General features: G+C 38.9%; 1 protein-coding gene across 1 annotated transcript in view; it reads left to right on the top strand.

Annotated features, from left to right (window-relative positions):
• The window catches only part of POC1B (POC1 centriolar protein B), a 107857-nt gene that overhangs the window by 47639 nt on the left and 47708 nt on the right, over positions 1–12510 (top strand). The window contains exons 5-9 of the mRNA XM_007449114.1: positions 916–1023; positions 1154–1269; positions 2819–2952; positions 5070–5138; positions 5869–6021. Of these exons, the coding sequence (XP_007449176.1) occupies positions 916–1023; positions 1154–1269; positions 2819–2952; positions 5070–5138; positions 5869–6021 (580 nt within the window). The remainder of the gene's footprint in view (positions 1–915; positions 1024–1153; positions 1270–2818; positions 2953–5069; positions 5139–5868; positions 6022–12510) is intronic.

The raw sequence follows: 12510 nt of genomic DNA on the forward strand, positions 1-12510 counted from the left end.
AAGAGAAAGAGTATAAAAGCAGTAGACAACATGTCTGAGAATTTTCTCTCATTTGTTTTAATGGGGCATAGGGATAATAGGCGTGTCCGTGAAGGAACTTCAGTTTTGTATAAATGAGTTGTCCTATTTTCCGTCTGTTGGAGCTCTCTGGCCTCCCCAATCCAGGAAGTTACAGGCTTGGGGAGTTGGTTCTTTTGTTGATGATAGCATTCAATTTTAATTCTCAACACACCAGTTCTTTTCTTACAAAAAGCCTCACTGTAGAGTTGGTAGGATGAGTAATAGATGCTCTCTTGGGTCATATGGATAACACCGGAAAATGACAGTAGAAAGAAATAGAGAATACTTTTAGAAAACAAGGTACTTGGGGCTTCCCTGGTGGCGCAGTGGTTGAGAGTCCGCCTGCTGATGCAGGGAGTACGGGTTCATGCCCTGGTCCGGGAGGATCCTACGTGCAGCAGAGTGGCTGGGCCCGTGAGCCATGGCCGCTGAGCCTGCGCATCTGGAAGCTGTGCTCCGCAAAGGGAGAGGCCACAGCAGTGAGAGGCCCGCATACCGCAAAAAGAAAAAAACAAAAAACAAAAAAACAAGGTACTTGGCTTGGAAGCAGTGCAGACCTCAGACATAAACTACCTTGAAACTAAATTATTTAAATATAAAATAATAAAAGGTTAAAAGACTCTCGGTTAGTCTATATAGTATATTTTCATCCTTTTAATGGTCTATCAGTGTCATTCGTTGTGTTTATTTTTAGTTGGAAAAGGTGTTGGTAGCAGAATAGGAGTTTGCTGCGTGGTGTGCTAACACTGGCCTAGGGTATTTAATATGTACATGTATGTCATGTGTATTTCATGGTGGGGGTGGGGGTGATTGTCAGGAGCCTTCCACAAAAATTATCTTTCTTATGCTTTCCAGGTTTTCACCTGATGGAAGACTAATTGTATCATGTAGTGAGGATAAAACTATTAAAATCTGGGATACCACAAATAAGCAGTGTGTTAATAACTTCTCAGATTTTGTAGGGTAAGTCCATTCTCTTTTTGCATTTATATGGGTTAGTTTGCTACGGAGACATTTAATTATTACAATTCAAATAAAGAAATGAGAGTTAAGAGAAATCAAAATACTAGACCATCTTATTCTTTCCTCCTAGGTTTGCAAATTTTGTGGATTTTAACCCTAATGGTACATGCATAGCTTCAGCAGGTTCTGATCATACCGTGAAAATCTGGGATATAAGAGTGAACAAGTTACTCCAGCATTATCAAGGTAACAATTTCCATAACAAAATTCAGTTGTAAAATGAGCTCCTCTAGGAAGTTCTTACGCTGACGGACTATCCTTCTCAATGTGGCTTAGCCCTCTTAATGAGAAAGATGGGCTGACTTTGAACTGACTAGAGAAGAGTTAGCCCCTATCAGCAGCATGGTCCAAGGAGCTGGAGTAGAGGCCAGCATACAGAAGCAGGTGGAGGGACCTTAAAAATGATGCCAGGGCTGTAAAAAAAAAAAAAAAGAAGAAAAAAGGTTACTGTAAGATTTTCAAACTTTAGTTATCTACTTTGTATAAGAATCCAGGATACGGCTTCCCTGGTGGCGCAGTGGTTGAGAGTCTGCCTGCCGATGGACTGGACACGGGTTTGTGCCCCGGTCCTGGAAGATCCCACATACCGCGGAGCGGCTGGGCCCGTAAGCCATGGCCGCTGAGCCTGCGCATCTGGAGCCTGTGCTCTGCAACGGGAGAGGCCACAACAGTGAGAGACCCGTGTACCGCAAAAAAAAAGAATCCAGGATAGAAATTGATTCAGAAGGAGATACCTGAGCACAGATAGGTGTTATAACTGGTAGAAAACAACATCCTACTGTGCCCATATATTTAAGTTAAAAGGGAAATGAATTGATTTCTTCGTGTATATTAGATTTATATTAAATCCACATTTCCCTTTCTTTTTTTTTTTTTTTGTTTTGTTTTGTTTGTTTGTTTTTTGCGGTACGTGGGCCTCTCACTGTTGTGGCCTCTCCCATTGTGGAGCACAGGCTCCGGACGCGCATGCTCAGCGGCCATGGCTCACGGGCCCAGCCGCTCTGCCGCATGTGGGATCTTCCCGCACCGGGGCACGAACCCGTGTCCCCTGCATCGGCAGGCGGACTCTCAACCACTGCGCCACCAGGGAAGCCCCACATTTCCCTTTCTTAATAACTATAATGTAGCAGACCCTGTGCTAAATCCTCACAACAGCCCTAAGAGGTATTACTATTACCTCCACTTTAAAGATAAGGAAACTGAGGCTTAAAGGGGCTAAGTTACTTGCTAAAATATTGATACAACTGACATGGGACTTTCTGTTTATAAAGTACATTTTTATAAAATACAGTGATGAACAAACTTTTGATCGCTGTGTTATACTGCCTCCTATTGGAAGGAGGTTGTCCAGAAATGAATTCTCAAGCTGGCAAGACTGCCCTTCTCCAAATCTATCTCCATACTCTTCACCCCTTGTCCCAAGCAACTAACTGGTAATTAAATTTAGTTTAAGGCTAAGATGTATACCTTATGTGAGCTGGTAGTAATCAGTGGTTGCTCATATTGGTAATATATCTGAAGATTTTATAGTTATGTGTTTATTAAGATCATTCTTCCATGACACACTCTCATTTGTAAAGCTATTCTGTGTCATGAGCTATGTGGAATTTTGGTTGCTGTGGAGACATTGCCCCTAATTGATTCTTTCAGCCTAGTATTGCTAATAGGGTAAAGGGGCATCTCTAGAATTAAGAATTATTCTCTGAACTTTTTGCTTTAATTTTCTACAAATCAGTTCACAGCGGTGGAGTTAATTGTGTGTCATTCCATCCTTCGGGTAACTATCTCATCACTGCTTCTTCAGATGGTATGCTTAAGATTCTGGACCTCTTAGAAGGAAGGCTTATATATACACTTCAAGGACATACGGTATGAACACTAAGATTTTTACTTCTTAAATAATATATCTTTAAAGTTTTGATCCATTTTATTATATGGCTTTATTATTTTTCCAAGTGTAGCACACATTGCTGCTACCACAATGTGTTTTTTTTTTTGCTTCCAAGGCTATGTTTTTTATTTTAAAATAAATATTATTTTTTATGTTGAAATAAATATTATTTATTGTAATTCATGTCAAAATCAATGTGTATCTTTCAGTGGACATTAACTTAATCCTCTACTGCTATCTTCCCCAGTATGTAGTATAGGTTTGACTGGTTAAATGGTGATGGATACATGTTTTTCTTACTTCTGATCTTTCCCCTCATGTGGAGGCTGTCCCACTAGGTTTGACCCTCTTAGCCTCCACACCCCCTCACTCTCTCCTTTCACTAATCTGATTGGCGAGTTTAGAAGGAGAAATTTGACAAGTTGAGCCCAATGCCTTCTACTCTTGGGAGGCTGTGCCTGTCCGTATGGTTTTCCTCTGATATTTCTTGTGGGGAGGCCTACCCTTGTCCAGCCTTGCCTGTGACTGGGTACTCAAATCTGACTCATTCTGGGATTCAGTTCTAGAAAGCCCAGTTGCCCACAGATAGAGCCACATTTTCTCTTTATAAGCCTTCATCAGTAAGGAAGGTAATATTTCTTTTGTCTTATTTTTCAATTGTTTTAGGAACCCAGTGGGGAAGTGGGGTGCTATCTATTGAGCCTATTCAATCTCACACACACACACACACACACACACACACACACACACACACACACACACATATATACACTAGTATATAATGTACTAAAGAAAACCTTTTTAAGTGTAGAAACTATCTTTCCTTTCTGGGTAAATATTCAAACTTCTCTAAATTTTTTAGAATGCATCCTCTTTTTTTTTTTAAATAAGATGTACTAGGTACTTCCTTTTAACCAAGTATAAGTTATTTATATCCAGAAATAGAATGGGTTTTGTGGTCTAAGGGAGAAGTTTTCTTTTCTGCCTTCATGTATCCTGCCGGACTTCCTGCTTGCTTTATCATTTGTTCTGCAGCTGTGTTAGAGTGAAGCAGAAATAGACACTAACCAGCTCAGATATATGTGTACCCATGGATTTAGGCTGGATGAACAACAAATAAAAGTGGCCAAGGATTAAAATATCCATGGAAGAAGGACGGAGTAATAGAAAAAAGATAAATAAAATAATTTAGGAGAAAAGCACTACACATGAAGATGGAATTTTTCACAGTCTGGAGGTGAAGGTGTTTATGAGGCTATAATAACCTGAGTCTGTGGGATGGTCTACTTGAAAAATATAAGATGTTTTTCCCCCAAGATTTTCTTGCATAGATTAAGGACATATTAAAAACAAACAGTATACGAATATTTTTGAAATGAGGAAGATTTACTCTTATCTTGACTGAAAACTGACCTAGAGGTCATGTTGTGACTGACTGTGCCAGGTATAGTGTTGTCCAGCTCCATAGCCATTGCTCCATTTCGTGTTCCTGTTACCTCTCACCCAGATAATTTCAGTAACTTCCTAACTGCCCTGCAACCATTTGTTCTGACTCCAACTCATCATTCTCACAATCGTGATATCAATTTTCATCAATCACAGCTCTTCTATCCATGTCCTGCTCTTAAAACTTTGAGTGGCCCAATGTTGCCCACGTGAAGGGAGAACTCGGCGAAGCCTGTTGTGGTCAGGAAATAAGCTTTGTTCATACAGACTCATTCCCATCACCTACAGAATTGTCATTCAGTTTCTGCTAGTGATTTGTTGAATAAAGAATCCAAAGCCAGAAAATCTTAACAGAAATTCTTACTAACTTACCTATGCACAAGCTTTTCTTTAAAGGGGAGAAAAGTGTATTTTCTCATTTTATTAGCATCTCTTTTTTCACGTAGTATCATTTATAGATGTTTTAATGTAATTGGGTTGATTCTTTGATTCTCTTTGCCTGCATAAGTTACTAACAGCTGGATATGTTCTCAAGACATTGCATAAATAGTCTGCACAAGTTAGGATGAAAAATGAATACTCACGGCCCTCTTGGCCATGAGAACACATTACCAAGTAAGTTTTTCTTTTATCTCCCTTTATTTCTTAGGGGCCTGTCTTCACTGTTACATTTTCAAAAGGTGGAGAGCTGTTTACATCAGGAGGTGCAGATGCACAGGTTTGTAAATCTCTCGGCTCCCTCTTTGATTTGGTTAGGGGAATGGAATCTGAGACCTCAGCTAAGATTTTTACAACCAGCTAGTTTGTATATGTTAAGATGATCATCAATGAGTTTATATTTTAATTTAGTGCCAGGAAGTCTGCTATCTCATAGCTGAAATACTGCCAGTTCTGATAGTTTTTGGAACTCAAATAGCAGTTATTTTCTTTTGCTCATCTTTACACTTAATTATAATACGTAAAACTGACACTTACTGAATACCTAATATTGGTGTGGCCCTTTCACTTGAATTGTTGCCTAATCTTATTGTCTGTGTGCCTTGTTTTTCAAATGTTGATTAAGCTCCTTGAGGATGGTAAAATTAAATTGTTTGTACAGCAAATCTGCATTTATTTGAAATGACCAAAAGTCATTCAGAGCCAGATTTATTGAATAAGGTGGACAGTAAAGCCAAAAATATGATTTGGGGCTTTGGGAAAAATAAAAGAGGATTTTAAGGTAATAAGTTATTTTCTTAATATGAATTTTAAACTGGACATAAAGGCAATTTGAAATGCTAAATCTCTCCCTATCACCCTTTAAAAAAAAAAAAGAGTTGCAATGTTAGAATATATATCTAGCCTTCCTGACTATTTTGAGAGACAATTCTATATATTCATTTTTTTTTTTTTAATTCTACTGCTTGTACATGCAAGTCAATAACTGCCAACCTGATTAATTTTTATAGGTCTTATTATGGAGGACTAACTTTGATGAACTGAATTGTAAAGATGTTATTAAAAGAAACCTCAAAAGATTACACTTTGATTCACCACCACATCTTCTCGATATCTACCCAAGGACACCACATCCTCAGGAGGGAAAAATTGAAACTGTTGAAGTGAGTACTTTGTGCATATTTGTCCTACCATTTGTTAAGTGTACACTTTGGGGCTATTGGTCAACTAGATGCTTGAAATTATACTTAATTAGATGAAACCTAGTCCTGCTTTAAAACAGCAGCACTTCAAGAAACAATTATTTTCACTAATAAAATAAAACTATAAATAAGGTAGTGTGTAATAGTACTAAAGCCTCTCATATTTGCTTCTTGAAGATTTAGAAATAAAACTTAAAAATTGTGTCAATAATGGAAATGAGGAATCAAATCTAAGACCTCTGATGACTGTAAAGTCTGAGCTGGCTTCATATTCTAGACATGTTTAGGGAGCTCATGTGATGGCTGTCATGAGAACGGCTGAAGGGCAAGAATTTTTAGAGCAGTTATTGAAATAGGTATCTTGAAGCCCTTTTACAACAAAAAAATAAAATAAAAGGTCTTATGAACAGTAAAAAGAAGAGACTTAAGCATTAAACCTAATAGTTGAGACCATTTTACTGTTTGCCAACATATATTTTCAAGTATATAATTATCTGTTTAGCTGTAAATTTTTGTTGGCAAGTTCCCTTAGGTCCTATAGATTAAATGTTCTACTCTCTTCAAAGAAAAAAGTTCTGTCTTTGCTGGGTACTTTGCTGGTATTAGTCTATTTCTTTCCATTTTGCATGATTCTTTTTTTTTTTTTTTGCTGGCTTGTGGGATCTTCGTTCCCCAACCAGGGATTGAACCCAGGTCCACAGCAGTGAAAGCGCCGAATCCTAACCACTGGACTGCCAGGGAATTCCCATTACATGTTTCTTCTTAAGTTCTTTTTTCTCTCAGAAAGAGCAGATATCAGGAATCACTATTATCTGTTCATCTGAATTTTTTTTCCAGTCACTGGCAGAGTCTTTATTTGCTTTTCAAGTAGATGTTTAAAAATTCTTAAGATATTATTCCTGAGTGGCAGTTCACAGTCACCTCCTGCTTGTTATTCATGCTTTGGTTCCAGACCCCCTTCTGTGGCCTCTGGCTCCCTTACCCCATGTCAGTTCTTTAATTTTGGTTTCCTTGGTCTTAGCCTTTTCTCTTACCTCAGGTATTTCTTTTAGTCTCAGGTTTTGTGTATGTGTGTGTGCATGTGCACGCACTCATAAATTTAAGTTTTTAAAACTTTTAATTCTTTTAGACTGCTTTTTAGATTTTGTTTAATCTTGCCACATTTGGGGGATTTCTTTCCTTGTTTTTCAGTGGTAGTGTTTGTTTTCAATTCTTTGCTATAATTTTTGTCCTCTCCAACTTCCGACCGTCTTTCCAGACCTTCTAAATAAAGTGTTTACCATTGTGCTTTACTACATCTTCATGCCACTTATTGTATTATCATTTCCCCCTCTTTCATTTCTTTGAAAGAAAGAATGTAATGTAATTTGTGGTTCACCACATTTTTGTTTCAGTTTCTGCAATTATGGATGCATTTGTTGATCCCCTGTGATCCCTTGCATTCACATCAAATATATGTGAAATATATTTTAACTTGAGTTTTCTTTTCTTGTTTTACCTAAGCTGGTTTTATTGACTCTTGGTGGTTTTTATTCTAGTATTTCTGTAGCTTAGCTGGGCCTGATCAGCGACATTGCTGCTGCCCTCTCATCTGCTTAGCCACCTACCTTTCCAGTGTGGTAGGTGACAGAGCTGCAGGCTGAGCCCAGGTCTCCTTACTCCTAATTCAGTTTTACTTCTATGATATCACACTGCCTCAGCACTGAGGATTCAAGCCATTTTCTCTGTGATTTACTCTCAGCCCCAGCTCACTTAAGAGTGCTAGACTTTCTTTTCTTTTTTTTTTTTTTTTTTTTATGTGGTACGCAGGTCTCTCACCGCTGTGGCCTCTCCCATTGCAGAGCACAGGCTCTGGACGCGCAGGCCCAGCGGCCATGGCTCACGGGCCCAGCCACTCCGTGGCACGTGGGATCCTCCCGGACCGGGGCACGAACTCATGTCCCCTGCATCAGCAGGCGGACTCTCAACCACTGCGCCACCAGGGAAGCCCTAGACTTTCTTTAAAGTGTCAACAAGTTCTCTAAGTAGCTCTTCTCTGACAGTGGAGCCAGAAAGCAGTAAAACCAGCTGGGTTGCTTTCTATGGCTAGGTCAAGATGACCCAGGCCATGCAGAGCCACTCTCAACCCATATTTTTCACATATACCCTTAAAAAATCTATTAAAAACTGGCTTTTCATCTTGGAGTTACACCTCAGTTACACTATACAGAATCTTGAACACTGTGACTGAATTACGTTTGTTGCCTTAAGAAAGTCAGCCTCTGTGTACAGTTTACGTTATCTGTATGCACTCATACATACTCACTGAATGGGGACTGAAATAAACTTATAGTAGCAACTGTAGTATCTATCATTTATCTACCACAAAAATTTTAGAAAATGGCACTTCTGAGAAAGTGAATGTCAGTTTCTAATCCTAGGGGATCAGAGACCGATTCATAAAGAGTCATTATCCATTTCTTTCCCTTTTCTTAGTTACAGAAGATGATTGGGGGAACCAATGCTCTGTCTCCCTAAGCGTAAACAAGTAATTATGATTTACCACTCTAAATATGGCTTGTATACAGGACAGTGATGAGAGAAATGTCCTGAGAGAGTATACAGATTGTGCACATAGATATTCTCTACAACTGTACTTACTATTTTTATTTTTCATATTTACCAAAAGGCTTGGTTCTTACTAGATGCCAGTACGTAATAGAGAGTATTGAACATTTATTAAATATCAGTTACTACCTGGGCACTTTACATTTATTATCTGCTTAAATTAAGTATACAGTATGACTTAAGATTTGTCAAAATTCAGATTTTGTGATATGAAATGCCAGAGATTTTATGATATACAATTCTGCATATGAACAATCAACTGTTCGTTTTTTTTTCCCCTTAAAATCTCTTATAATAAAGCAAGGGTGTAAAGTTTTCTGGACAGAGAACGTCTTTAATATTATGAATAAATAATTATTAAATATCAAATTATTTTTTAAAGACTTTAATGTCTGTGAATCCCTCATAGAGCCAAAAGACTATAAATTTTAAAATAATCATTTAGAATAGAATAGTATGAATCAGAAGTTGTACTGTGCTCATTTAAGATTAGCAAATTTTACTTTGAAATACTAAATTTGATGGATTAGATTTTTTTTTCAAAGCTTTAGGCAAGGTCAGCTTACATACGTTACTTTGGAAATATTTGGAAACTAGTAAACCTTTTTTTTTTTTTTTCGATACGCTGGCCTCTCACTGTTGTGGCCTCTCCCATTGTGGAGCACAGGCTCCGGACGCGCAGGCTCAGCGGCCATGGCTCACGGGCCCAGCCGCTCCGCGGCATGTGGGATCTTCCCAGACTGGGGCACGAACCTGTGTCCCCTGCATCGGCAGGTGGACTCTCAACCACTGCACCATCAGGGAAGCCCTAAACTTTTTTTTTTTTTTTTTGAGGTCAGAATTCCTGACTAAAGGAATAAAAATGTATTATTAGAAGATGTGAAATAAATGGCATCTAAATGATCTAATTTCCCCGGCTTTCTCTTTTTACAGTAACCACGAGTGCTTCATTTCTGAGTTTGAAGTAACATAGCTTTCCTGTGATTTGTATTTTATTGTGTTTTCTGTGAGGCTCATTTGAATCGCATATAATCTCAGTCTTCTGGGTGAAATTATTTGGTCTTTTGCAAAAGCCATCCATTTGCCAGCCTTAAAGTCATCACTTGTTTGAAGGTGGGGAATCCCGTGGAGTCTTAGACCTTGGGTACCAGCTGACTACAGGTATAAATTACTAATTCCTACACAGATAGAGAGGATGATAGCCAGATTGCTTTTAGAATAAATGAGAGAAGAAGGCCACATGAAAGAAGGCAGGAAGCATGAAATCCTTTCCCTTGCTGTGTCAGAACCCTCCTCTGTCCTTTCTGCTCATCTAACTGCGGAGCCTTTGTAACGCTCCTGGCCTGGGCACTCTGTCTTAATTAAAACATAAGAACAACTTCTTTCTTTCTTTGGTGGGAAAGAAGCCCACTTTTAAAACAAGGTATCTTAACCCTGCCTGCATTGCGCAATGGCACATCACTAATTTGTGCTGACTTTGTCTTCTTCAGCCTGTCACGAGCTGGACTGCATAGTCCAGCCGCCCAGACAAAACCAAACTTTCCTTCTTGAAGGAGGAACTAACATAATGTGTGTGCCTGACACTTTTCTCCCAAGCAGTTCCCTACCCTTTTGCATTTTTTTGTTTTGTTTTGTGTTTTTTTGTGGTACACAGGCCTCTCACTGCTGTGGCCTCTCCCGTTGTGGAGCGCAGGCTCAGTGGCCATGGCTCACGGGCCCAGCCGCTCCGCAGCATGTGGGATCTTCCCAGACCGGGGAATGAACCCGTGTCCCCTGCATCGGCAGGTGGACTCTGAACCACTGTGCCACCAGGGAAGCCACCTTTTGCATATTTTGATGGGAAGATATAGAGCCATTCTAAGGGATGGTGGTAGATCTTGGTGACAGAAAGGCATCAAAATAGCTATTCTAGGAGAGTTGCCGAATATTGTAGGAAGGGGTAATGGTTAGTTTGTTAAAAAGAATTTGTTAATAAAATAATTCTTTTGATGGCTTCTCATTTTGTAATGGCCACTTGAGATTACCTTAATCTACACATTGCATAGGAAATTCTGTAAGACATTGATCAGGAAGGGAAACTTCCTTTAACTTAACCAAATATTTATATAATGATATTTTATGGTAGTCCGGCCACGATTCATAGTTCAAAACTACAAGTGATCAATTTTAAGTCTTGGAGTCTGAGATTGGGTTTTATCTCAACCTTCTATTAAGGTTGAAACATTATGATTTATGATTTAAAAAAATGACCACTCTATCAGTTTTGTATTTTAGTTCGAGCTGTGCTGTATGTCTACACTGTTTTGGACCTCAAAAACTGTTCTTCAGAGATTACATAATAATAATAGCAGTAATAATACTAATATCTAACACATGCAACATTTTTCTAATAGCCTTACACAAATTGTCATTAAATCTTCCTTAAAACTCTATAAAGTAAGCACCATTTTTATCCCATGAGAAATTGAGGCAATGTGAATTAAATCTTTTTTTTATTTTTAAATTTTATATAATTTTTTTTTTTTTAATACAGCAGGTTCTTTTTCTTTTCTTTTCTTTTTTTTTTTTTTGCGGTACACGGGCCTCTCACTGTTGTGGCCTCTCCCGTTGTGGAGCACAGGCTCCGGACGCGCAGGCTCAGCGGCCGTGGCTCACGGGCCCAGCCGCTCCGTGGCATGTGGGATCTTCCCGGACCGGGGCATGAACCCGTGTCCCCTGCATCGGCAGGTGGACTCTCAACCACTGCGCCATCAGGGAAGCCCAGCAGGTTCTTATTAGTCATCAACTTTATACACATTAGTGTATACATGTCAATCCCAATCTCCCAATTCATCACACCACAACCCCCACCGCCCTGTGGCTTTCCCCCCTTGGTTTCCATACGTTTGTTCTCTACATCTGTGTCTCAACTTCTGCCCTGCAAACCAGTTCATCTGTACCATTTTTCTAGGTTCCACATACATGCGTTAATATACGATATTTGTTTTTCTCTTTCTGACTTACTTCACTCTGTATGACAGTCTAGATCCATCTATGTCTCGACAAATGACCCAATTTCTTTCCTTTTTATGGCTGAGTAATATTCCATTGTATATATGTACCACATCTTCTTTATCCATTTGTCTGTCGATGGGCATTTAGGTTGCTTCCGTGACCTGGCTACTGTAAATAGTGCTGCAATGAACATTGGGGTGCCTGTGTCTTTTTGAATTATAGTTTTCTCTGGGTATATGCCCAGTAGTGGGATTGCTGGATCATATGGTAATTCTATTTTTAGTTTTCTAAGGAACTTCCATACTATTCTCCATAGTGGCTGTATCAATTCACATTCCCACCAACAGTGAAAGAGGGTTCCCTTTTCTCCACACAGTCTCCAGCATTTGTTGTTTGTTGATTTTCTGATGATGCCCATTCTAACTGGTGTGAGATGATACCTCATTGTAGTTTTGATTTGCACTTCTCTAATAATTAGTGAAGTTGAACAGCTTTTCATGTGCTTCTTGGCCATCTGTATGTCTTCTTTGGAGAAATGTCTATTTAGGTCTTCTGCCCATTTTTTAATTGGGTTGTTTGTTTCTTTAATATTGAGCTGCATGAGCTGTTTATATATTTTGGAGATTAATCCTTTGTCCATTGATTCGTTTGCAAATTCGTTGTTTGTAGATTTTCTGATGATGCCCATTCTAACTGGTATGAGGTGATTCCTCACTGTAGTTTTGATTTGTATTTCTCTAATAATTAGTGATGTTGAGCAGCTTTTCATGTGTATAATTAGTGAAGTTGAACAGCTTTTCATGTGCTTCTTGGCCATCTGTATGTCTTCTTTGGAGAAATGTCTATTTA

Source organism: Lipotes vexillifer, unplaced genomic scaffold (assembly GCF_000442215.2).
Source record: "Lipotes vexillifer unplaced genomic scaffold, Lipotes_vexillifer_v1.1 scaffold415, whole genome shotgun sequence".
Lineage (NCBI taxonomy): Eukaryota > Metazoa > Chordata > Mammalia > Artiodactyla > Lipotidae > Lipotes > Lipotes vexillifer.